A 22,816-nucleotide genomic window follows, 5' to 3' on the forward strand; every position below is an offset into this window, starting at 1 on the left:
TATTGTTATTATTATTATATAACGCCTACTTCTAATGGCTCTGCCACTGCACCTTACTATTTATTTATCTTGCTTTTATGTCGTCTTATTTCTAAGTGTTCTGTGTTTTACTTTATGTCTTATAGCCAGGTATTTTTATATTAAAATGTTTTACTTTGATTTCTATTCTATTGTATTTTATAATATTCGCATGTACCAGATTGCTGCAACGAAACAATTTCCCTTCGGGGATGAATAAAGTAATTATCTATCTATCTATCTATCTATCTATCTATCTAACAGTTAATATTTGAGGCAAATAAGTTGACTCATGAGAATTATAGTGTTTTACAGAAAAATAATACTCTTAATATATATAAATTATCTTGTCGAACCGCTTCTGATGAGCAGAAACGTCGTTTCTCGTTCTTTAATGACAGAATAGGTGGAAGCCTGTTGGCGTGTTGATGCAGTGCAGCTCGTTCACCACCAGGGGGCGGTGAAGCGACAACCAGGAACCGGAAGTACTTTCTTTTTTTTTGGACATGTGTTTACATCGAGGTTCGCCGAGTTGAGCCTCCTTCCGCTGCATTTCAGGATCTAATAAACCTCCTCCTGCTCCGTCCTCATGTCAGCAGCATGTCCGCAAGAAGCCGAGACAACGAGGACAGTTTGGAGGGACTGAAAGAAGAGCTGAACAAGAAGGTGACGCGGCAAGGACCGCTGCAGCTAACGATGCTAACAACAAAGAATGCTAACTTAAACGTTCTTTCACCGGCAATGTCAGTTCACGTTAATGTGGATTAATTAATTTAGTTCACGTTAATGTGAATTAATTCATTCAGTTCACGTTAATGTGGATTAATTAATTTAGTTCACGTTTATGTGGATTAATTAATTTAGTTCACGTTAATGTGGATTAATTAATTTAGTTCACGTTAATGTGGATTAATTAATTTAGTTCACGTTAATGTGAATTAATTCATTCAGTTCACGTTAATGTGGATTAATTAATTTAGTTCACGTTAAAGTGGATTAATTTAGTTCACGTTAAAGTGAATTAATTAATTTAGTTCACGTTAATGTGGATTAATTAATTTAGTTCACGTTAATGTGAATTAATTCATTCAGTTCACGTTAATGTGGATTAATTAATTTAGTTCACGTTTATGTGGATTAATTAATTTAGTTCACGTTAATGTGAATTAATTCATTCAGTTCACGTTAATGTGGATTAATTAATTTAGTTCACGTTAAAGTGGATTAATTTAGTTCACGTTAAAGTGAATTAATTAATTTAGTTCACGTTAAAGTGAATTAATTAATTCAGTTCACGTTAAAGTGGATTAATTCAGTTCACGTTAAAGTGAATTAATTAATTTAGTTCACGTTAAAGTGAATTAATTCATTTAGTTCACGTTAAAGTGGATTAATTAGTTGACTTTAAACTGGAATAATTAGTTGGATTATATTTAGCTGCATTGTATATTTAAAAAAAGCGTAAATTCCGCCCTGATATATTTGTGAAATAACCAGAAAGTGTAAAAATAACCAACAAAAAATCATTTCAGTTGTATAAATATAAGTGAAATTAAAGGTTTAAGGTGTGAACACAGTGGAGAAGGGTTTGTAATGTGTTGTTCTTTTATGTTCCCATATCGTCAATTTCCTGATTAAATGGTTAAAGGATAAATCAAACCTGCAGGTATTTGAAAACACCGTTATGTGCTGTGTGTATATTTAACATGACGTCAGCTAAAGAACTTCAAAATAAGAGATTTTAGATTATCAGTCTCTTACAACTGTGGTATTAATTTACTGGAATATCTTTTTATATTAACGACTGACGAGAAGCACCTTTTAAAATGGACATGTCGTCTTTTAAGCTGTTTTAAGTCGTAATTTGAGGTGAAATGCATCAATTCAGTGTTCAGACCTGAAGGAAGTTTTACTTTTCAAAAAGCAAAGTGGAGAAAAAAAACTTTTCTCCAAGTTTCACCCGTTTAATGAGCAAAACTAAAGGTCGCGACGTTTCGCTTCTCGATTTCCAGATCTGAAAATCAAACCTGGTGACTTTTTTTAGAATGTTTCTCTAACGGACGTGTTTCTTCACAGATCAAAGAGCAGAAGGTTCTCCTGGACGAACTTTCCAACCTGAAGAAAAACAGAGTGAGTGATTTTTCTGTGGCGTTTTAAATTTTTCCTCGGCGAAGGAGCGTCGTTTTTTTTTGTCTCTTTTCCACTTGAAATGTTGTAAAAACCCTTTGATCTCCCCCTCAAAGGGTTTACAACGAGCAGCAACGTCTTAAATTAACTGAAATACAAGAATATTTAGTTTTTTCCTCATTTTTAAGCTTTTTTTTTATCTTGGAAGAATCTTAAATAAAAAAAAAATCTATTTTAGTTATTCCTTTTAAAAAAATAAAAAATCAGAGATTAAACATTTTGGAACGACTTGTATGTGTAAATAAAATAGAAATAGGCTAATAAGCAATAAGCACATGTGAAAGGTTTACCAACGACTTATATCGGCACAGAAAGAGTTAAATTAACTAAAACACACAAGAACTGTGGGTATTTGGGGTTTTCCCCTCATTTTTAAGCTTTTTTAAAATTTTGGAAACTCACAAAAAACTTTTTTTTTTTTAAATTGAAGAGTCTAATCTGCAAGAAAATTGTTAAATTTCTTGAAGAAGGAACTGGAACGTCGACACGCAACTTTCTTTTTTTGGTCTCTTTTCCACTTGAAATGTAGTAAAAACCCTTTGATCTCCTCCTCAGAGGGTTTACCTGCAGCAGAGGAGCAGCAACGTCTTCTTCCTGGCCGACCGGGGGCGGACGCTGGGCTCCTGTAAGAGTAAGTATTGGGGGGGGGGGGGGGGGGGGGGTCCGTCACCCCCACACACACTCGCCTAAAATAAAATAAAAATGTGTGTGTGTGTGTGTGTGTGTGAGCAGAGGAGCTGGAGCTCATGAAGAAGGAGCTGCAGGACCAGTGAAGCTCCTCCACCATGTGCGGGATCTTCTGCTCCCTGACCCTGTCGCCGCCCCCCTCCCCCGATGGCCACGCCCCCCCCGAGGGCCCCGCCGGCGGCGGCGAGCACCTGCGGAGGAGGGGCCCCGACTCCAGCCGGGTCGTCACGGTAACGGGCGGCCCCCCCGCCGCCTACAGCTGCCTGCTCGCCGCCCACGTCCTCCACATGCGGGGGCGCCTCACCGCGCAGCCGCTGGAGGACGCGGCGGGCAACGTGCTGCTGTGGAACGGCGAGGTGTTCGGCGGCCTGCCGCTCGCCGCCGCGGACAACGACGCCGCCGCCGTCTCAGCGCGCCTAGCGTCCTGCGGCGGCGGCGGCGGCCCGGGGGACGTCCTGGGCGTGCTGTCCTCGCTGCGCGGGCCCTGGGCCTTCGTCTACTACCAGCGGGACAGCCACTTCCTGTGGTTCGGCCGCGACTTCTTCGGCCGCCGCAGCCTGCTGTGGAGCTACGACGCCGCGCCGCGGGCGCTAACGCTGGCGTCGGTGGCCGCCAGCGGGTCGGGGCGCCGCTGGCGGGAAGTGCCGGCGGCCGGCGTGTACCGGGTGGACCTGAAGGCGCCGGCGGCGGCGGCCGGTGATGGCGCCGTCGCTTTGGAGACGTTCCCCTGGGCCGGCGGGGGACAGGAAGCGGCGGCGGACCGCGTCCCCGACGGCTGCCGCGCCGTCGCTAACCGCTTGGGCCTGGCGCTCCCGTCGCCCGTCCGCCCGCTCAACGCCGCCACTGATTTGCCGGCGTCGGAAGCGACGAACGGCGGATCCGGCGGGCAGCTTTCCTCGCAGGACGCGGAGGCGCTGCTGGCGGGAGGGGGGGAGCTAGCGGAGCGGCTGGTCGACGTCCTTAGCGAGGCCGTGCGGCGCCGCGTCCAGGCGCTCCCTCTCCGGGAGGGCGAGGACGGCGAGGACACGGCGGCGGTGGCCATCCTCTTCTCCGGCGGCGTGGACTCCATGGTGCTAGCCGCGCTAGCCGACCGCCACGTCCCGGCCCGCCGGCCCATCGACCTCCTGAACGTGGCGTTCCGGCTCCGCGGGAAGCTTCCGGAGGCTCCCGGGGCGCCGGGCGCCTTCGACGTTCCCGACCGGCTCACGGGAAGAGCCGGCGCGGCGGCGCTGCGGCGCCTCAACCCGGAGAGGAGCTGGAGGTTTGTGGAGGTGGACGTGACGGCGGAGGAGCTGCAGGAGGCGCGGCGGCAGAGGGTCCGCCACCTCCTGCACCCGCTGGACTCCGTGCTGGACGACAGCATCGGCTGCGCCGTGTGGTTCGCCGCCAGGGGGGCGGGGCTTATCGCCGGGGACGACGGCGAGCGGAGGACCTTCACGTCGACGGCGAAGGTGAAGAGTGAGATTTGGTTCTCTTGTTGTCGGCAGCCGGGCTGACGCCTCCTCTCCTCTCCTCTTTCCTCCCACCCCCCCTCCTCTCCTCCCTCCTTCCCTCTCCTTCCTTCCTTCCTCCCTCCCTCTCCTCTCCTGGCTTCCTCCGTTCCTCCATCACTCTCCTCCCCCCTCCCTCACACTCCTTCCTCCATCTCCTCCCCTCCCTCCCTCTCCCCTTCCATCCTCCCTCCCTCACTCTCCTCCCCCTCTCCCCTTTCCCCCACTCTCCTCTCCTCCCCCCTCCCTCACACTCCTTCCTCCAACTCCCCCCCTCTCCTTCCTCTCCTCTCCTCCCCCCCCCAGGTGGTCCTGACGGGGATAGGAGCAGACGAGCAGCTGGGTGGTTACTCCCGCCACAGGGAGGTGTTCAGGAGGGGGGGGTGGGGGGGTCTGGTCCGGGAGCTGCAGGAGGAGCTGGGGAGGATTTCCTCCAGGAACCTCGGCCGCGACGACCGGACCGTCGCCGACCACGGCAAGGAGGCCAGGTGAGGCTGACCTCTGACCTCCTGACCTCGTCACCTCTGGTTCCCAGGGAGGCTGAACTTCAGTCAAACCCAGAAAACTTCATTAATCAATATTTACCTTCACACATCAAGTCGCTCATGAAAATTCTTCAAGGCAAGAAAAACGTTGTTTCCTGACTTCAGATGGTTGAACGTCTCGTGACGTCTTCAGCTGTTTCAGCATTTTAGAGACAATTTGGACTTTTTTAAATGGACCAGAAATACTTTGAGTGAAATTCCTCCAAACGGAAGAAAAATGAACAAAATAAAAGTTCATATGAATGAAAAGTTTAACAATGAGCACAGAAAAGGTGAAATTAACAAACACAAGAACTGAAGATATTTTTCTCCTCATTTTTAAGCTTTTTTTTAATTTTGGAAAAATCGTAAATTATAATTTTTTTTAAATCAAAATCTTTTTTACATTTAAGATTAGACATTGTTAAATTTCTTGGCTGTGTAAATAAAATAAAAATAAACTGCAACAAAACATTTTTTTATAAAGAAAACTTCAAGTTTTGATTGGATCTTTATTTCTTTATACAATAAAAAATAAGATATATTGATCAGATATATTGTCAAAAGCTGCGATTGTCCTCAAGTCAAGATACATAAAGAATTAAACAGACGCCGTTCAGTAATCTGAGTACAATCAGCTGCATGTACACAAAGTAATCAGAGTACAGTAATCTGACTAAAGTAATCAGAGTACAGTAATGTGACTAAAGTAATCAGAGTACAGTAATGTGACTAAAGTAATCAGGGTACAGTAATCAGAGTACAGTAATCTGACTAAAGTAATCAGAGTACAGTAATCAGAGTACAGTAATCAGAGTACAGTAATCTGACTAAAGTAATCAGAGTACAGTAATGTGAGTACAGTAATCAGAGTACAGTAATGTGACTAAAGTAATCAGAGTACAGTAATCTGACTAAAGTAATCAGAGTACAGTAATGTGAGTACAGTAATCAGAGCACAGTAATCAGAGTACAGTAATCTGACTAAAGTAATCAGAGTACAGTAATCTGACTAAAGTAATCAGAGTACAGTAATCAGAGTACAGTAATCAGAGTACAGTAATGTGAGTACAGTAATGTGAGTACAGTAATCAGAGTACAGTAATCTGACTAAAGTAATCAGAGTACAGTAATCAGAGTACAGTAATCTGACTAAAGTAATCAGAGTACAGTAATCAGAGTACAGTAATCAGAGTACAGTAATCAGAGTACAGTAATGTGAGTACAGTAATCAGAGTACAGTAATCTGACTAAAGTAATCAGAGTACAGTAATCAGAGTACAGTAATCTGACTAAAGTAATCAGAGTACAGTAATGTGAGTACAGTAATCAGAGTACAGTAATGTGACTAAAGTAATCAGAGTACAGTAATCAGAGTACAGTAATGTGACTAAAGTAATCAGAGTACAGTAATGTGAGTACAGTAATCAGAGTACAGTAATCTGACTAAAGTAATCAGAGTACAGTAATCAGAGTACAGTAATCTGAGTACAGTAATGTGACTAAAGTAATCAGAGTACAGTAATCTGACTAAAGTAATCAGAGTACAGTAATCAGAGTACAGTAATCAGAGTACAGTAATGTGACTAAAGTAATCAGAGTACAGTAATCAGAGTACAGTAATGTGAGTACAGTAATCAGAGTACAGTAATCTGACTAAAGTAATCAGAGTACAGTAATCAGAGTACAGTAATCTGAGTACAGTAATGTGACTAAAGTAATCAGAGTACAGTAATGTGAGTACAGCGGTCCTGCAGGTTCCCCTACCTGGACGAGGACGTGGTGAGCTTCCTGAGCGTCCTGCCGGTGTGGGACAAGGCGCAGCTCGCCTTGCCGCGGGGCGTGGGGGACAAGCTGCTGCTGCGCCGCGCGGCGTGGCGCCTCGGCCTCGCCGACGCCGCCGCCTTGCCCAAGAGGGCCATGCAGTTCGGCTCGCGCATCGCCAAGATGGAGGAGCGGCGGGAGAAGGCCTCCGACAGGTGCAGCAGGCTCGTCGGCACCGACCACGTTTGATTAAAGCTTTTAATTTGGTGAAGGAAGTGTGGTTTTATTTTGTCGTTCTCCTAATAAAGTGGTCACACCATGTAGGCGTCGTCGTTCTGCAGCTTCTCTTTGAAGTAACGGTCGCACTCCACGTACGAGGCGAGGCTCCCCACGTCGAAGCGTCCCGAGACCCGGTGGACGTACACCGGCTTCCTGGCGGCAGGAAGGAAAGACTTTTATTTTGGAAAGACAAGAAGAAGCAAGTATAGAAACAGTTTGTTCACCTCGGGATGAGCCAGGACACAAAGTTCCCCGGAGCGTCTTTCTCCTCGATGGCGGCGTCCTGAGGACACAACAGGTCTCAGTGAGACGGTCACATGTTGGGTCACGTGACCAGAGGACCAATCACCTTCTTGTCCTTGAGGAAGGTGTCCACCAGGGGGAGACTCTTCTTGGACAGCACGTAGAAGCAGGGACACTAGAAGACAAAGGGACCTTCAGTGAGTTTGGAGGGGCCTTGATGACGCCGTCTGTCCACAAGACATTAAACCATGGCTGCGTCCCAACAGTCCCCCCTGTCTCCTAATGGTCCCTCCTATCTCCTAACTGTCCCTCCTGTCTCCTAACGGTCCCTCCTGTCTCCTAACTGTCCCTCCTGTCTCCTAACGGTCCGTCCTGTCTCCTAGCTGTCCCTCCTGTCTCCTAACAGTCCCTCCTGTCTCCTAACGGGCCGTCCTGTCTCCTAACGGTCTGTCCTGTCTCCTAACTGTCCCTCCTGTCTCCTAACGGTCCGTCCTGTCTCCTAACGGTCCCTCCTGTCTCCTAACGGTCCGTCCTGTCTCCTAGCTGTCCCTCCTGTCTCCTAACAGTCCCTCCTGTCTCCTAACGGGCCGTCCTGTCTCCTAACGGTCCCTCCTGTCTCCTAACGGTCCGTCCTGTCTCCTAGCTGTCCCTCCTGTCTCCTAACAGTCCCTCCTGTCTCCTAACGGTCCCTCCTGTCTCCTAACAGTCCCTCCTGTCTCCTAACGGTCCGTCCTGTCTCCTAACGGTCCCTCCTGTTGTCACGTGATTGACTTTCCCAACTCCTTAGGAAGCGTCCTAGCCCCTTCCCTTCCCCCACTAAGTGTCTAGGAAAGGAGCTAGGAGACTCACGGCTCTCCTGGACGACGTCTCAGAGGGACTCGGCTTCTCCTTCATGCAGACGACTCTCTGGTCCTCGTCCACCTCCAGGATCCCGTATTTCTGCGTCTCTGTGGAGACGACAGGAAGTGAGACTCGTCCTCCTGAGACTCGTCCTCGGTAGGGACGTCTCCTCACCCTCATCTCTGCAGACGTAGGACAACACCAGGCAGCTGTCCTCACTCCTCTGCTGGGCTGCTCTGAACGACTCCATCACCTCCACCAGGCTGAAGTCCTCTCTGAACAGAGTGTCACTGTGGGGGGGGAGGGGGGGGGGGGAGGTGGAGGTAGAGAATGAGGTAGAGAGAGGTGGAGGTAGAGTGAGGTAGAGAATGAGGTGGAGGTAGAGAATGAGGTAGAGAGAGGTAGAGGTAGAGAATGAGGTAGAGAGAGGTAGAGGTAGAGAATGAGGTAGAGAGGTAGAGGTAGAGAATGAGGTAGAGAGAGAGAGAGGTAGAGAATGAGGTAGAGAGAGAGAGGTAGAGGTGGAGAATGAGGTAGAGAGAGAGGTGGAGAATGAGGTAGAGAGAGGTAGAGGTAGAGAATGAGGTAGAGAGAGAGAGGTAGAGGTAGAGAATGAGGTGGAGAATGAGGTAGAGAGAGGTAGAGGTGGAGAATGAGGTAGAGAGAGAGAGGTGGAGAATGAGGTAGAGAGAGAGAGGTAGAGCAGTGTGATGACTCAGCCTCACCCTCCCACCACCAGCAGGTGGTCCTGGACCAGGAAGTGCTGCAGGACCAGGTGTAGACCCCCCACAGCCCCCAGACGCTCCTGGAACCACAACTGTCACTTCATACGTTTCCTAGGAAACCTTCTACACCGTTTCCTGGGAAACGCTGTAGAAGGTTTCCTAGGAAACGGTGTAGAAGGTTTCCTAGGAAACGACTGGACGACAGTGAGACGAGGTTATTTACCTCGTTGTGTCTCGTCCCGTCGCTGACGACTCTGACGTTGGAGAAGGAGGAGGACCAGAGCTGGAAGGCTTCCTGGTACACCTCGTTAGTCTGGGGGGGGATAAAATACTTTATCTACTAAAAGTAGATAAAATACTTTATCTACTTTATCAAGCATTCATACGTTTTAGACCATTATATACATTTATATCATCATTTTATATTACGAGACACTTGACAGACACTTCTATTTACACTCCATGTGAATAGAGTAGAATGGAAGAGAGTAGAATAGAATGGAATGGAATATACTAATACTCGTGTTTTTACTGGGTATTTTGACCGGAAGTGGCTTCATTACTGATATTTTCCAGGTAAAGTGTAAACATGCGTGTATCCGGTACTTTAGTTTGACTTTAGCCTTCCGGTCATGACTGCAGTGAAGAGATGTAAAGTTAATCTAACAGGAATAATCTCTTATTTATTCATCTACGTAAGTCCTTACGTAAGGACGCGCTCACCACTACGTAGATTTCGTCCACGCCGCCGGCGGCGCGCAGCGCGCGCACCCAGTGTGACGCCAGCTCGCGGCGGCCCACCGGCAGCAGCGGCTTCGCGACGCCCGCCAGGTGAGCGAAGCTCCCGCTGCGGTCGGCCGCCACGTCCCGCTGCAGCCGGGTGCCGTAGCCCGCCGCCAGGATGACGGCTTTCATCGGGGACGTTGGCACGCGGCGGCTCCGGGAGCGGAAACAGCGGAAGACGTTTCGTTGGATGTGACGGAGGAGGAGTGACACTGTGACACCGTGTGGCACCGGGAGCTGCTGCTGCTGCTGCTCTCGCGAGACTTGGGTACTCGTGTTAACGCGAGACTGGGACAACATCCGGTCGCCTGCTTGGAAATAAGTTGTAATAAAGTTGTGATGGACGATCGCCTGTTGAGCCAACACGAGTTTATAAACGTTCTTGTTCAATTAAAATAAATAAAATAAAATAAATAAATAAAATAAATAGTAATAGTTTATTCAGTCAACTAAATACCCCAAAACAAAACAGGAAGTTACTTATTTTGCCTAAACTAAGATCATAATATACATAAAGAAAGATTCTCGTCCATCTTGAGCTCCACATTTTTCAAAAGCAGTGACCTTCGACCGCCTTTTAAGACTTTTAAAAGTATTAAGATTTCTTTTAAGTTATTGTCCAAGTTGTTTAACCATTTTTACAGAAACGCATCAACAGCTAAATTAATAAGACTTGTGTTTCTGTGACATTCTGACCGCAGATGTTTACAAACATGACTTAAATATAGATTCACCATTTTCTTAGAATGTTTTCATAAACTGAAGTTATATTATCTATATATGTATGTGTATAACAGATTACATGGTTATTAGTTTGTTAGAGATTGAACGAGTGTGAAATACTATATGCCTGAAATCAAATTAACCTTTTGCTGTATTTTAATTTGATTTACATAAAAAATTATTTAATTACAACCGGTGATAAATTGGCATTATTTAATTTAAATAAGTATTAAAGAGACTCTTGCAGTCTTTATAAGCTTTTTGATTTTTTGTTTAACTTCTTTGGTTTAGGCTGTAATATAATGTTATTTATTCATCATGTAATAACAGCTGGAGTGTTTGAGTGTTTTGTTTTTTAATATGTCATTTGTTTGTTTCCATAACAAACAAACGACAAGAGAAAAGAGTGTTTTTACCCGTCAGGCTCACGTCCAGTAAGTATTTTATTTATCCGCCGCCTGGTACACATCCTATTTTCAACAAGTACAAAAACAACAGAGGTTTGAAATCGTAGAAATCTGCCGCAGAGAGAAATGTCCATTTATTTTGAAAGCGTCTTCATTCAAGCGTCCTGCTCGCTGCTTCCTGCCGGAGGCGCCGTGACGTCGGCTTCAGCTTCCGGCTGCTGCTGTGAAGCTTCCGGCTGAGACTCGTCCATCGGCTCCGCCTCCTCTGGCCCCGCCCCCTGTGGCCCCGCCCCCTCCGGTCCGGGCGGCGACGGCGGCGGCGTCTCTGTTTCTTCTTTCGACGGCTCCTGAAGAAAAACGTTGCGATTCAACGTCAGACGATCACCGCTTTGTCAAAACAAATCAACTTTTCAAAACTGGATTTGTTTCTACTTATTCTATTTTATAACTGTAATAATATACTGAAATTTGATTTATTTTTTTAAAAGATGAAAACACTTAATTTTCAAACTTCACTGCTTTGGCTTGAAGGAGCTCAATGTGTTTTTGAAGTAATTCCACTTTCGGCCATTAGATGGTGATGGAGAGTCGCTGTGCTGCTTTGAATTCTGCCTTTTGAAAGTTTTTTCATTATTTATTTAGTAATTTCTGTGTTTTTTTATACTTTCCAGAGCTTCTTGTAACTTTTGGGGAAGATTTCGATTTGAAAATCATAATTTTTTTTAATAAAAATGTATTTTTTTACCTTGTTTGTTTGTGTTCTTTTAGGGAAATGGAGGGGAAATAGAATAAAAGAATGCATATCCAAGGAAATTAAATAATCACATTACAAAGTTCTGTATGAGGTAAATAGTGAATTTAGAATTAAGTGTATGATTAAAACTGTACAAAATATGCAGAAACACTGTTTACGTTTCCCTCGTCGCTCTAAACGGAGGCCTGAATGTGCCAAAATTAAATAAATACGCTATTCAATAATTAATTAAATGCATCATTAATTCATTAAACTGGAATTAAATACATAAATGTGTCATTAAATCATTAAAATAATCAAATGTCATTAATTTATTAAAATACCAATTCATTCAAGGTAAAAATAAACAATAATTTCACCATTTAATTTTAATTTTATCTGTCAAACTGAATTAATTAAATAGTGAAATAATTATACATTTTCTACATAAAATGTATTGTATTTCAATTAATTAATGACATTTAAATATTTAATTCCATTTTAAATTAATGACACATTTATATATTTAATTCCATTTTAAATTAATGACATTTATATATTTAATTCCATTTTAAATTAATGACACATTTATATATTTAATTCCATTTTAAATTAATGACATTTATATATTTAATTCCATTTTAAATTAATGACACATTTATATATTTAATTCCATTTTAAATTAATGACACATTTATATATTTAATTCCATTTTAAATTAATGACACATTTATATATTTAATTATATCATTAATTAATGACATTTATACATTAAATCCCCACTTTAATAAACAAATGAGATTTAATTATTTAACGGTTCATTTATTGATTTAATTTTAATTCCTCGATGCTTCTAAGCCGTCTGGTTGTGATCTAGGTTATATAGATCTATAGAGCCTCTCCACTGTAAAGTCGTCAGACATTTAGTGAGTAGAAGTGAAAGTTTCACCTGTGAACTCCAGTCAGCGTTAGCAGCAGCATTAGCATTAGCATTAGCAGCGCCCTCCTGTGCCACTGGCTGGGACTGCTCCTGCTCCATGGGCTCCTCCTCCTCCTCCTCCTGCACCTCCTCCTCCCGCCGGGGGGCCAGCTCCTGGTGGGCGGGGGCCTCCGGCTGGCTGGGGGCCACGGCGGGAGCTTCTGGTGGGGCGGAGGTGGGCGGAGCAACCTCCACCTGTCAGAGCAAACCAGTGGAAACAAATGTTTTTTTCATCAGTAGTTTATAGACAATTTTGACATTTTAGCCATTTTAACCCTTTGGGCTCTTTTATAAAAGTTTTTTTAAAGTTTTTTTAAAGTTTTTATAAAAATTTCCAAGTGCTTTTAAAATCAAAAAACAATCAAATATCAAAATGGGGGAAAATAAAAATATATATAAAAAATGTATGAATGGCTACTATAAAAAAAAAAAAGTGTTAAAATCGCTTAAGAATTAAAAACATTTAATACAAGAGCCTAAAGGGTTAAAACGGATAAAATGTCAAAATTTACTAAAATACTAGAGAATAAAATACAAATATATAAAACTGAATTACTAGAATAAAACAAAAAAAAGTGTTAAAATTGTTTAAAAAAGCATAAGAAAAACATTTAAATAGTAAAAAACATAAAAACATATTTTTTCAATGCATAAAACTGCGTTTTAAAAGAGCCCAAAGGGTTGAAATGGTTAAATGTCAAATTGGCCATAAAATACTGGCGGGGTGAAATAACTAAGATGACTACAATTTCTTTTCTTTAAAAAAAAAAAAAAGAAAATTTTTTAAAGTGTTGGCCAGGTCACCTCTTTGTCCAGGAGGGGCTTGGTCTCCGGCTTTTTGTTGACTTCCAGGACGGCCATGATGGAGGCGGGGACGTGGGTTTGCTGCGGGACAAGCAGAGGACATGGTGGATGACACACACACACACACACACACACACAGGGGAGGGAGCAGGAGGGTGGCGGTGGTACCTGCAGGGGGGTGAAGGAGTGGACGTGGTGCAGCAGCGGCTCCCTCATCTCGGGGCAGCGCTCGAACACGCTGCAGAGCTGCGGCGGCGGCAGCTGCAGCAGGACGCTGAAGGACTGAGGCTTGGTCCTCTGGCAGCACTTGACGAACCCCTCCCACACCTTGGGGTAGCGCCACACCTGCAGAACCAGAACCAGGACCACCACCACGTCACTGAGGCCGTCGTCACACAACCAGGAACCTCACAATAATAATAAGAACTAGAAAATCCCCGCCGAAATTTTATTGTGCCTGCCACCTGCCGCCCCCTGCTGGCGAGCGAGGCCGCGGCGGGGTCAAAAGTATGTGGAAACCATTGTCATTAGCTAGAGATTCTTGATCGCAGCGCCACCATGAGAACACCCTCCAAATTTCAGCTCATTTGAACAAACTTGTTAGCATGCGATGCTAACACCTGCGATTTGCCTGAAAAGCGCAGAGGATGCCTCCCAGGTGTGGCTGACCTGGAATCTGGAGTTATATCACATTCTGAGATGCTAAGCTAACTAGCTTAGCGTGGCGGCTAATTAGCTAGTGCGCCGTGATCATAGCGCCCCCATGAGGCCACCCTCCAAATTTCAGCTCAATTGAACAAACTTTGTAGCATGCTAATTGGCATGCTAACGAGTGTTGATGCTGAGTCATTGCCATCAGCATTAAAATGCATTGAAAAGTATGGTGCCTAAGCTACTGTGTGTGTGTGTGAGCACTGTGTGGTCAACCATCATGTTACTGGTCCAGCCAATCAGAGGAGCCGTGTGTGTTGCCAGGCAGATTGGCTGCTTCAGTCTGTGCTGCCAGCCTGATTGGCTGCAGCTTGTGAGTTGTCATGGAGACGGCTACTGATTGACAGGCTGCTGCAGGTGGCAGAGACTATGAGACCTTATGTGAGGGAAGAAGGTGTTTAAGCACAAACGCAGGTCCCGAACAACTGCTTATAGTTGGAGAACCGTGACCCTTGGGTGCAAAATTCCTTCACCGTGGGCGTCGGGAGAAGTTGAAGGACGTGCGGTGTGGTTTTCGTGTCCTCACGAGGTTCCGTCTCCCCGTGAGCACTTGAAACAAATGGCTGAACTTTTGGGCTTCGGGGAGAAAATGACTCGTCAAAATGCATTGGCGCGGATGAGACAGAATCCTGCGCTCCCTATCAATTAAGTCCCCTGGAGGGAGAACCGTGTCTCTCTGAGACAAAAGTGTCCCCTCGTGAGAAGCACAAGGCCTGTGGCTACATTTTGATGTATAATATGTTGAGAAAGACGAAGAAATGTGGCCGTGGCGACGAGTTAAAGACGTTTTATTTTTTTTGTAAAATGGCAGTTTCTCTCCCTCCAACCTCTCCAATACACACCCATACAAAACTGGAAAAAGGAGGGAAAAGTTGATGACATTTGAAGGCTCACAGTTTAAACTTGGTGAAAGTTTTGAAAAAGAGCTCCTCAGCAGGAGCTTTAAAACATCTTCCTCCATCAATCTGCTTTGCTCCGGCCCACCGCCGATCCTCTGAGGTCGGATTGGGAAAGTCTGATTGAAATGATCGGAGGAGGATTCAGGAGTTATGATCCAATCAAGAGTTCAGGTGAACCGCCGCCTCTGATTGGCTGACCGATGTTGACCTGCATCGGTCTCCCAGTGACAATTGATCAACCTGGGACTGCTTGTAGTCACCTGAAGTACCAGCAACTAGTTACCTGAAGTACCAGCAACTAGTTACCTGAAGTACCAGCAACTAGTCACCTGAAGTACCAGCAACTAGTCACCTGAAGTACCAGCAACTAGTTACCTGAAGTACCAGCAACTAGTCACCTGAAGTACCAGTAACTAGTTACCTGAAGTACCAGTAACTAGTCACCTGAAGTACCAGCAACTAGTTACCTGAAGTACCAGCAACTAGTCACCTGAAGTACCAGCAACTAGTTACCTGAAGTACCAGCAACTAGTTACCTGAAGTACCAGTAACTAGTCACCTGAAGTACCAGCAACTAGTCACCTGAAGTACCAGCAACTAGTTACCTGAAGTACCAGCAACTAGTCACCTGAAGTACCAGTAACTAGTTACCTGAAGTACCAGTAACTAGTCACCTGAAGTACCAGCAACTAGTTACCTGAAGTACCAGCAACTAGTCACCTGAAGTACCAGCAACTAGTTACCTGAAGTACCAGCAACTAGTTACCTGAAGTACCAGTAACTAGTCACCTGAAGTACCAGTAACTAGTTACCTGAAGTACCAGTAACCGGCATCCCCCAGAAACTGCGCAGAAAAAAATCCCATGCAAAGCGGATGAGAGGCTCCTCATGGAGGAGATCAAAGGAGCCATTGTCTGTTGCTGTGTAAACACAACTACTGGCTATGACATCACTGGGTGTGACTTTGATCTGAGGGCTTTCAACTCAAGATGAAAGTGAGACGATCCATCTGCCCTATGATGTCATCCCAAGGTCTATATAAAGGAGAGGCCAGCTTGGATCTCCACACTTGAACTGAGAAGCTGCAAAGACAAGCAAGGAGCTGCGACATTAGCCACAACGGTGATAGCTTGATTCTACGGATAAAAAAAGTTAGAGATTGTCTCAAAGGTACAATCACAGAGAAGGAGAACGTTTCAAACAATTCTTTGGTTCTTGTCCTGGCCTTACTCGCGAGAACACAATGGTAAAGCGTCGCGTCAAAGAACACATGAAGTCCGACGAGGAAGTATTCCAGCCGGAAAATACTTCAAACTGCCCGGAAATACAGAAAACGAGAGAGGAGCTCCAGACACTGGTGAGTCTCCAGATGGTCGCTAAAGCGTCGGAGGAAGACAGACGGAAGAAGACGGAGGCGTTTTCAGAACCCTGCTCAGCTCAGAGGACAGAGACGGTCTTCAGTCAAGGAGACAAGGCGGAACTCCAGGAGAAAGTGGAGAGTCTCTCCGGAATGTTCCAGCGCTGCTCTGAAGAGCTGAACGAGGTGAAAAGACAGAAAGAGGAGGAGAGAGACAGGCTGCTGAAGGAGAAGGAGACCCTCCAGACTCAGTATGAGACGGTCCTGAATGAGAAGGTGAAGTTGTACGCACAGTGTAACTTCCTGACGCATGAAAAGGAGAACCTCCATGGTGAGAACATGAGGCTGGTGGAGGTCAACAAGTTCTTACAGGAGGAGGAAGAGAAGAAGAGTAAGAGAGAAGCGTGGAAGTGGTGGATGAAGCCCAGAGGTCTGGAGGAGAAGCTCCACCGGGTGGTGGAGGAGAGAGACAGACTGCTGCATGAGAAGGTGACCCTCCAGACTCAGCATGCGACGGTCCTACATGAGAAAGAGACCCTCCAGTCTCAGCATGCGACGGTCCTGCATGAGAAGGACGACCTGTTCAATGAGAATGAGTTCGTCTATGCCGAGTACGAAATCCTGCTGGATGAGAAGGAGACCCTCCAGACTCAGTATGAGGCAGTCCTGCATGAGAAGGAGAACCTCCAGACTCAGTATGAGGCGGTCCTGCATGAGAAGGAGAACCTCCAGATGCAGAACGATGCAGTGCAGGCTGAGAACCAGATATTGCTGGATAAGAAGGTGGCCCTGCTGGATGAGAAAGTGCTCCAGCTGAATGACAATGACAACCTGCTGGATGAGAACAAGACCCTCCAAACTCAGTACAAAACCCTGCTGGATGAGAAGGAGACCCTCCAGACTCAGCATGAGGCAGTCCTGCATGAGAAGAAGACCCTCCAGACTCAGCATGAGGCGGTCCTGCATGAGAAAGAGAACCTCCAGACTCAGCATGCAGCAGTCCTGCATGAGAAGGAGAACCTCCAGACTCAGCATGAGGCAGTGCTGTATGAGAAGATGAGCCTCTGCACTGATAACGTGAGGCTGGTGGAGGCCAACAAGGCCTTAGAGGAGAAGCTCCAGCTGAATGAGAATGACAACAAGACCTTCCACACTCAGTACAAAACCCTGCTGGATGAGAAGGAGAACCTCCAGACTCAGCATGAGGCGGTCCTGCATGAGAAGAAGACCCTCCAGACTCAGCATGAGGCGGTCCTGCATGAGAAGGAGAACTTCCAGACTCAGCATGAGGCGGTCCTGCATGAGAAGGAGACCCTCCAGACTCAGCATGAGGGGGTCCTGCATGAGAAGGAGACCCTCCAGACTCAGCATGAGGTGGTCCTGCATGAGAAGAAGAACCTCCAGACTCAGCATGAGGCGGTCCTGCATGAGAAGGAGACCCTCCAGACTCAGCATGAGGCGGTCCTGTATAAGATGGAGAACTTCAATGCACAGTACAACTTCCTGATGTATGAGAAGAAAAACCTCCACGCTGAGAACATGAGGCTGGTGAAGATCAGCAAGGCCTTAGAGGAGGAGAAGCTCCAGGCAGAGGAAGAGAAGAAGAGTAAGAAAGAAGGGTGGAAGTGGTGGATGAAGCCCAGAGGTCTGGAGGAGAAGCTCCACCGGGTGGTGGAGGAGAGAGACAGGCTGCTGCATGAGAAGGACGACCTGCTCAATGAGAATGAGTTCGTCTATGCCGAGTATGAAATCCTGCTGGATGAGAAGGAGACCCTCCAGACTCGGCATGAGGCGGTGCTGTATGAGAAGATGAGCCTCTGCACTGATAACGTGAGGCTGGTGGAGGCCAACAAGGCCTTAGAGGAGAAGCTCCAGCTGAATGAGAATGACAACCTGCTGTATGAGAACAAGGCCCTCCAAACTCAGTACAAAACCCTGCTGGATGAGAAGGAGAACCTCCAGACTCAGCATGAGGCAGTCCTGCATGAGAAGGAGACCCTCCAGACTCAGCATGAGGCAGTCCTGCATGAGAAGGAGAACCTCCAGACTCAGCATGAGGCGGTCCTGCATGAGAGGGAGAACCTCCAGACTCAGCATGAGGCGGTCCTGCATGAGAAGAAGACCCTCCAGACTCAGCATGAGGCGGTCCTGCATGAGAAGGAGACCCTCCAGACTCAGCATGAGGCGGTCCTGCATGAGAAGAAGACCCTCCAGACTCAGCATGAGGCGGTCCTGCATGAGAAGAAGAACCTCCAGACTCAGCATGAGGCGGTCCTGCATGAGAGGGAGAACCTCCAGACTCAGCATGAGGCGGTCCTGCATAAGATGGAGAACTTCAATGCACAGTACAACTTCCTGATGTATGAGAAGAAAAACCTCCACGCTGAGAACATGAGGCTGGTGAAGATCAGCAAGGTCTCACAGGAGGAGAAGCTCCAGGCAGAGGAAGAGAAGAAGAGTAAGAAAGAAGGGTGGAAGTGGTGGATGAAGCCCAGAGGTCTGGAGGAGAAGCTCCACCGGGTGGTGGAGGAGAGAGACAGGCTGCTGCATGAGAAGGACGACCTGCTCAATGAGAATGAGTTCGTCTATGCCGAGTACAAAACCCTGCTGGATGAGAAGGAGACCCTCCAGACTCAGCATGAGGCGGTCCTGCATGAGAAGATGAGCCTCTGCACTGATAACGTGAGGCTGGTGGAGGCCAACAAGGCCTTAGAGGAGAAGCTCCAGCTGAATGAGAATGACAACAAGACCCTCCACACTCAGTACAAAACCCTGCTGGATGAGAAGGAGACCCTCCAGACTCAGCATGAGGCGGTCCTGCATGAGAAGATGAGCCTCTGCACTGATAACGTGAGGCTGGTGGAGGCCAACAAGGCCTTAGAGGAGAAGCTCCAGCTGAATGAGAATGACAACAAGACCCTCCACACTCAGTACAAAACCCTGCTGGATGAGAAGGAGACCCTCCACGCTGAGAACATGAGGCTGGTGAAGATCAGCAAGGTCTCACAGGAGGAGAAGCTCCAGGCAGAGGAAGAGAAGAAGAGTAAGAAAGAAGGGTGGAAGTGGTGGATGAAGCCCAGAGGTCTGAAGGAGAAGCTCCACCGGGTGGTGGAGGAGAGAGACAGGCTGCTGCATGAGAAGGTGACCCTCCAGACTCAGCATGAGACGGTCCTGCATGAGAAAGAGACCCTCCAGACTCAGCATGAGACGGTCCTGCATGAGAAAGAGACCCTCCAGACTCAGCATGAGATGGTCCTGCATGAGAAAGAGACCCTCCAGACTCAGCATGAGACGGTCCTGCATGAGAAAGAGACCCTCCACACTCAGTATGAGACGGTCCTGCATGAGAAGGAGAACCTGGTCACTGAGAGGGAGCTCGTCCACACTGAGCACGAAATCCTGCTGGATGAGAAGAGGATGGTCCAGTCTGAGAAGACGTGGCTGGAGGAGGCCAACAAGGTCTTAGAGGAAGAGCTCTATGTCCAGAAGAAGAAGAAGAGCAGGTTCTGGAGCCGGCTCTTCAAAAGACACTGAACAACGGCGACACAGAGACGGTGGGAGAAAGTTCCAGAGGACGAAGAACTGCAAGAAGACAAGAGGGACGGAAGGAAGGGTTAGGATTTAGGGTTCGGGTATAGAGGTTAGAGTTTGGGGTTAGGGTATAGGGGTTAGGGTTTAGCCAACCAAAGGACGAGGGGGTTCCTGTGGGACGACTCATTTCTACTGCCAACTGTGGAGAAGACGTCCAGATGAGACACTTCAGGGACCGCGGATCCATGAGGACGTCCAGGCAACGTTTAGCTAAGACGTACAAAGACGCTCATTCTGGTTCCTGAGGAGCTTCTGGAGGAACTGAGACGACGCCTTCAAGATTTGCTCAGTGGGAGTCGTTCCTGGGAACTCGTCCTCCGTTTGCTTGGTGGAATATCTTTGGTTGTTGTCAGTTATTGATTTGGATGTTGAGAAAAAATAAAAGTTCCAAAAAAATGAATGAAAGGAGTTCAGAGTTTAACTATGAAGCAAAGCGCCAGCAGAAAAAACAACAACCCTACAATAATGTCAATTCATCAAAAAAAAAAAAAAGATTTTATTTTGTCCACAATTTGCTAAAAAAGAAAAGTTCTGCAGTGTTACATCTTCGTAATTCAGCTTTTACCTGGAATACAACACCAGACACTTAATACTTTACAAAACTAATTGTGATAATAATAATAATAATAATACTAGAAAATTCCCGCGGAAATTTTATTGTGCCTGCCACCTGCCGCCCCCTGCTGCCAAGCGAGGCCCCCTACTGTACTCGTGAGCCCGTGGCGCGGTCAAAAGTACGTGGAAACCATGTTACTAGCTAGTGATTCTCGATCGCAGCGCCACCATGAGGACACCCTCCAAATTTCAGCTCATTTGAACAAACTTGTTAGCATGCAATGCTAACACCTGTGATTTGCCTGAAAAGTGCAGAGGTTACCTCCCAGGTGTGGCTGACCTGGAATCTGGAGTTATATCACATTCTGAGATGTTATGCTAACTAGCTTAGCACAGCAGCTAATTAGCGAGGGTGCCATGATCATAGCGCCGCCTTGAGGCCACCCTCCAAATTTCAGCTCAATTGAACAAACCTTTTAGCATGCTAATTGGCATGCTAACAAGTGTTGATGCTGAGTCATTGCCATCAGCATTAAAATGCATTGAAAAGTATGGTGCCTAAGCTACTGTGTGTGTGTGAGCACTGTGTGGTCAACCATCGTGTATCCATAATCTGAATAGATCCACACCGATCCCGATAATTGCGCACATTTTGATATATCATTTGTGCATCAACGCCAAACGGTGCAGGACCAGTAGGGCTCCGTAAAACACGGCAGAAGAAGAAGAATAATACTTCCTGGGATTGTAATAATTGCGCGACGCCTCTTAAAGAGACAGGCACAATTAACAACAATAATCATTTCCTTGATTGAGTGTGGTCAGTGTGTGGTCAGTCAGTGGTCAGTGTGTGGTCAGTCTGGTCAGTGTGTGGTCAGTCAGTGGTCTGTGTGGTCAGTGTGTGGTCAGTCAGTGGTCAGTGTGGTCAGCCAGTGGTCAGTCAGTGGTCAGCCAGTGGTCAGCCAGTGGTCAGTGTGGTCAGTGGTGGTCAGTGTGGTCAGTCTGGTCAGTCAGTGGTCAGTGTGTGGTCAGCCAGTGGTCTGTGTGGTCAGTGGTGGTCAGTCTGGTCAGTCAGTGGTCAGTGTGTGGTCAGTCAGTGGTCTGTGTGGTCAGTGGTGGTCAGTGTGGTCAGTCTGGTCAGTCAGTGGTCAGTCAGTGGTCTGTGTGGTCAGTGGTGGTCAGTGTGGTCAGTCTGGTCAGTCAGTGGTCAGTGTGTGGTCAGTCAGTGGTCTGTGTGGTCAGTGGTGGTCAGTGTGGTCAGTCTGGTCAGTCAGTGGTCTGTGTGGTCAGTGGTGGTCAGTGTGTGGTCAGTCAGTGGTCAGCCAGTGGTCAGTCAGTGGTCAGTCAGTGGTCTGTGTGGTCAGTGGTGGTCAGTGTGTGGTCAGTCTGGTCAGTCAGTGGTCAGCCAGTGGTCAGTCTGGTCAGCCAGTGGTCAGTCAGTGGTCAGTGTGTGGTCAGTGTGTGGTCAGCCAGTGGTCAGTCAGTGGTCAGCCAGTGGTCAGTCAGTGGTCAGTCAGTGGTCAGTGTGTGGTCAGTGGGCCACCTGCTTGACGATGAGGCGGGCCAGGATGTTCATGACGAAGCCCCCCAGACGGGGGTACATGGTGAGGGACTGGATGACGGTGCGCATCAGCAGCATGGGCAGAGGGTTCTGCTCCATCAGCTGCTGCATCACCACCGCCAGCACCTCCGACGTGTAGACGTTCTTCTCCCCGAAGCACAGGTTGGTGGCTGCACGCACACGCACACACACACACACACACACACACACACACACACACACACACACACACACACACACACAAATTAATGTTTTGTATTTCAGTATGTGGAGTGAAACTAGATATAGAGCTATATAGATATAGACTGATGGCTATATAGATAGAGCTTATTAGATAGAGCTAGACAGATAGGTCTATATAGATATAGACATAGAGCTATATAGATAGATAGGGCTATATAGATAAATAAATAGACAAGATAGATAGATAGAGCTAGATAGATAGATAGAGTATAGAGATGGAGATAAATAGATAGATAGATGAGAGATAGATAGATAGATAGAGCTAGGTAGATAGATAGAGTATAGAGATGGAGATAAATTGATAGATAGATGAGAGATAGATAGATAGAGCTAGGTAGATAGATAGAGCTAGATAGATAAATAGAGCTAGACAGATAGAGAGATAGATAGATAGAGCTATGTAGATAGATAGAGCTATAGAGATGGAGATAAATTGATAGATAGATGGATAGATAGATAGATAGAGCTAGGTAGATAGATAGAGCTAGATAGTGACAGAGGTGGGATTTAATAGGTTATACTTCTTCCTTTTCAGACATACTATCTTACTACATCCTTCAGCAGTAATTATGTGCGAAATGAAAAAATAAATGAATGAATGAATGGAGGGATGGAGGGATGGATGGAGGGATGGATGGATGGATGGAGGGATGGAGGGATGAGCTCCTGATGAGAGGGTGAGACGGCGACCTGCCGGCAGCACCGACCTTTAA

The 22,816-nt window shown here is 46.6% G+C and overlaps 3 protein-coding genes across 3 annotated transcripts in view; 1 reads left to right on the top strand and 2 right to left on the bottom strand.

Annotated features, from left to right (window-relative positions):
• The first annotated feature begins 2,760 nt into the window (after window positions 1-2,760).
• asnsd1 (asparagine synthetase domain containing 1) lies at window positions 2,761-6,941 on the top strand. Its single transcript, XM_080497902.1, has 4 exons — window positions 2,761-2,836; window positions 2,938-4,343; window positions 4,689-4,870; window positions 6,664-6,941. The coding sequence occupies exons 2-4, from the start codon at window positions 2,991-2,993 to the stop codon at window positions 6,917-6,919; spliced, it is 1,791 nt and encodes a 596-aa protein (XP_080354028.1). The 5' UTR covers window positions 2,761-2,836; window positions 2,938-2,990; the 3' UTR covers window positions 6,920-6,941.
• Window positions 6,942-6,964: 23 nt separating this feature from the next.
• LOC308131247 (glucose-1-phosphate thymidylyltransferase) lies at window positions 6,965-9,771 on the bottom strand. Its single transcript, XM_080497903.1, has 8 exons — window positions 9,481-9,771; window positions 8,981-9,070; window positions 8,758-8,837; window positions 8,207-8,322; window positions 8,042-8,139; window positions 7,299-7,367; window positions 7,174-7,232; window positions 6,965-7,102 (listed from the first exon to the last, which is right to left on the bottom strand). The coding sequence occupies exons 1-8, from the start codon at window positions 9,670-9,672 to the stop codon at window positions 6,982-6,984; spliced, it is 825 nt and encodes a 274-aa protein (XP_080354029.1). The 5' UTR covers window positions 9,673-9,771; the 3' UTR covers window positions 6,965-6,981.
• Window positions 9,772-10,688: 917 nt separating this feature from the next.
• sympk (symplekin) overlaps window positions 10,689-22,816 on the bottom strand; it is a 31,263-nt gene continuing 19,135 nt past the window's right edge. Inside the window, exons 22-27 of the mRNA XM_080498497.1 lie at window positions 22,811-22,816; window positions 21,843-22,030; window positions 13,355-13,531; window positions 13,187-13,267; window positions 12,353-12,577; window positions 10,689-11,017 (exon numbers count right to left, since the gene is read on the bottom strand). The exon at window positions 22,811-22,816 is cut by the window's right edge and continues 96 nt beyond it. Of these exons, the coding sequence (XP_080354623.1) occupies window positions 10,826-11,017; window positions 12,353-12,577; window positions 13,187-13,267; window positions 13,355-13,531; window positions 21,843-22,030; window positions 22,811-22,816 (869 nt within the window). The 3' untranslated portion in view covers window positions 10,689-10,825. The remainder of the gene's footprint in view (window positions 11,018-12,352; window positions 12,578-13,186; window positions 13,268-13,354; window positions 13,532-21,842; window positions 22,031-22,810) is intronic.

The sequence above is a fragment of the Blennius ocellaris genome (genome assembly GCF_963422515.1).
Source record: "Blennius ocellaris genome assembly, chromosome: 6".
Classification (NCBI taxonomy): Eukaryota; Metazoa; Chordata; class Actinopteri; order Blenniiformes; family Blenniidae; genus Blennius; species Blennius ocellaris.

What these genes read in the sequence shown, in the direction of transcription:
- LOC308131247 (XM_080497903.1), bottom strand. Translation starts at nt 9,672, where the DNA reads ATGAAAGCCGTCATCCTGGCGGCGGGCTACGGCACCCGGCTGCAGCGG. An exon ending in CTACGTCTGCAGAGATGAGG is followed by an intron (nt 8,140 to 8,206) that starts GTGAGGAGACGT and finishes TCGTCTCCACAG; the next exon opens with AGACGCAGAAATACGGGATC. An exon ending in GTGTCCTGGCTCATCCCGAG is followed by an intron (nt 7,103 to 7,173) that starts GTGAACAAACTG and finishes TCCTGCCGCCAG; the next exon opens with GAAGCCGGTGTACGTCCACC.
- asnsd1 (XM_080497902.1), top strand. Translation starts at nt 2,991, where the DNA reads ATGTGCGGGATCTTCTGCTCCCTGACCCTGTCGCCGCCCCCCTCCCCC. An exon ending in CCTTCACGTCGACGGCGAAG is followed by an intron (nt 4,344 to 4,688) that starts GTGAAGAGTGAG and finishes TCCCCCCCCCAG; the next exon opens with GTGGTCCTGACGGGGATAGG. An exon ending in GACCACGGCAAGGAGGCCAG is followed by an intron (nt 4,871 to 6,663) that starts GTGAGGCTGACC and finishes GCGGTCCTGCAG; the next exon opens with GTTCCCCTACCTGGACGAGG.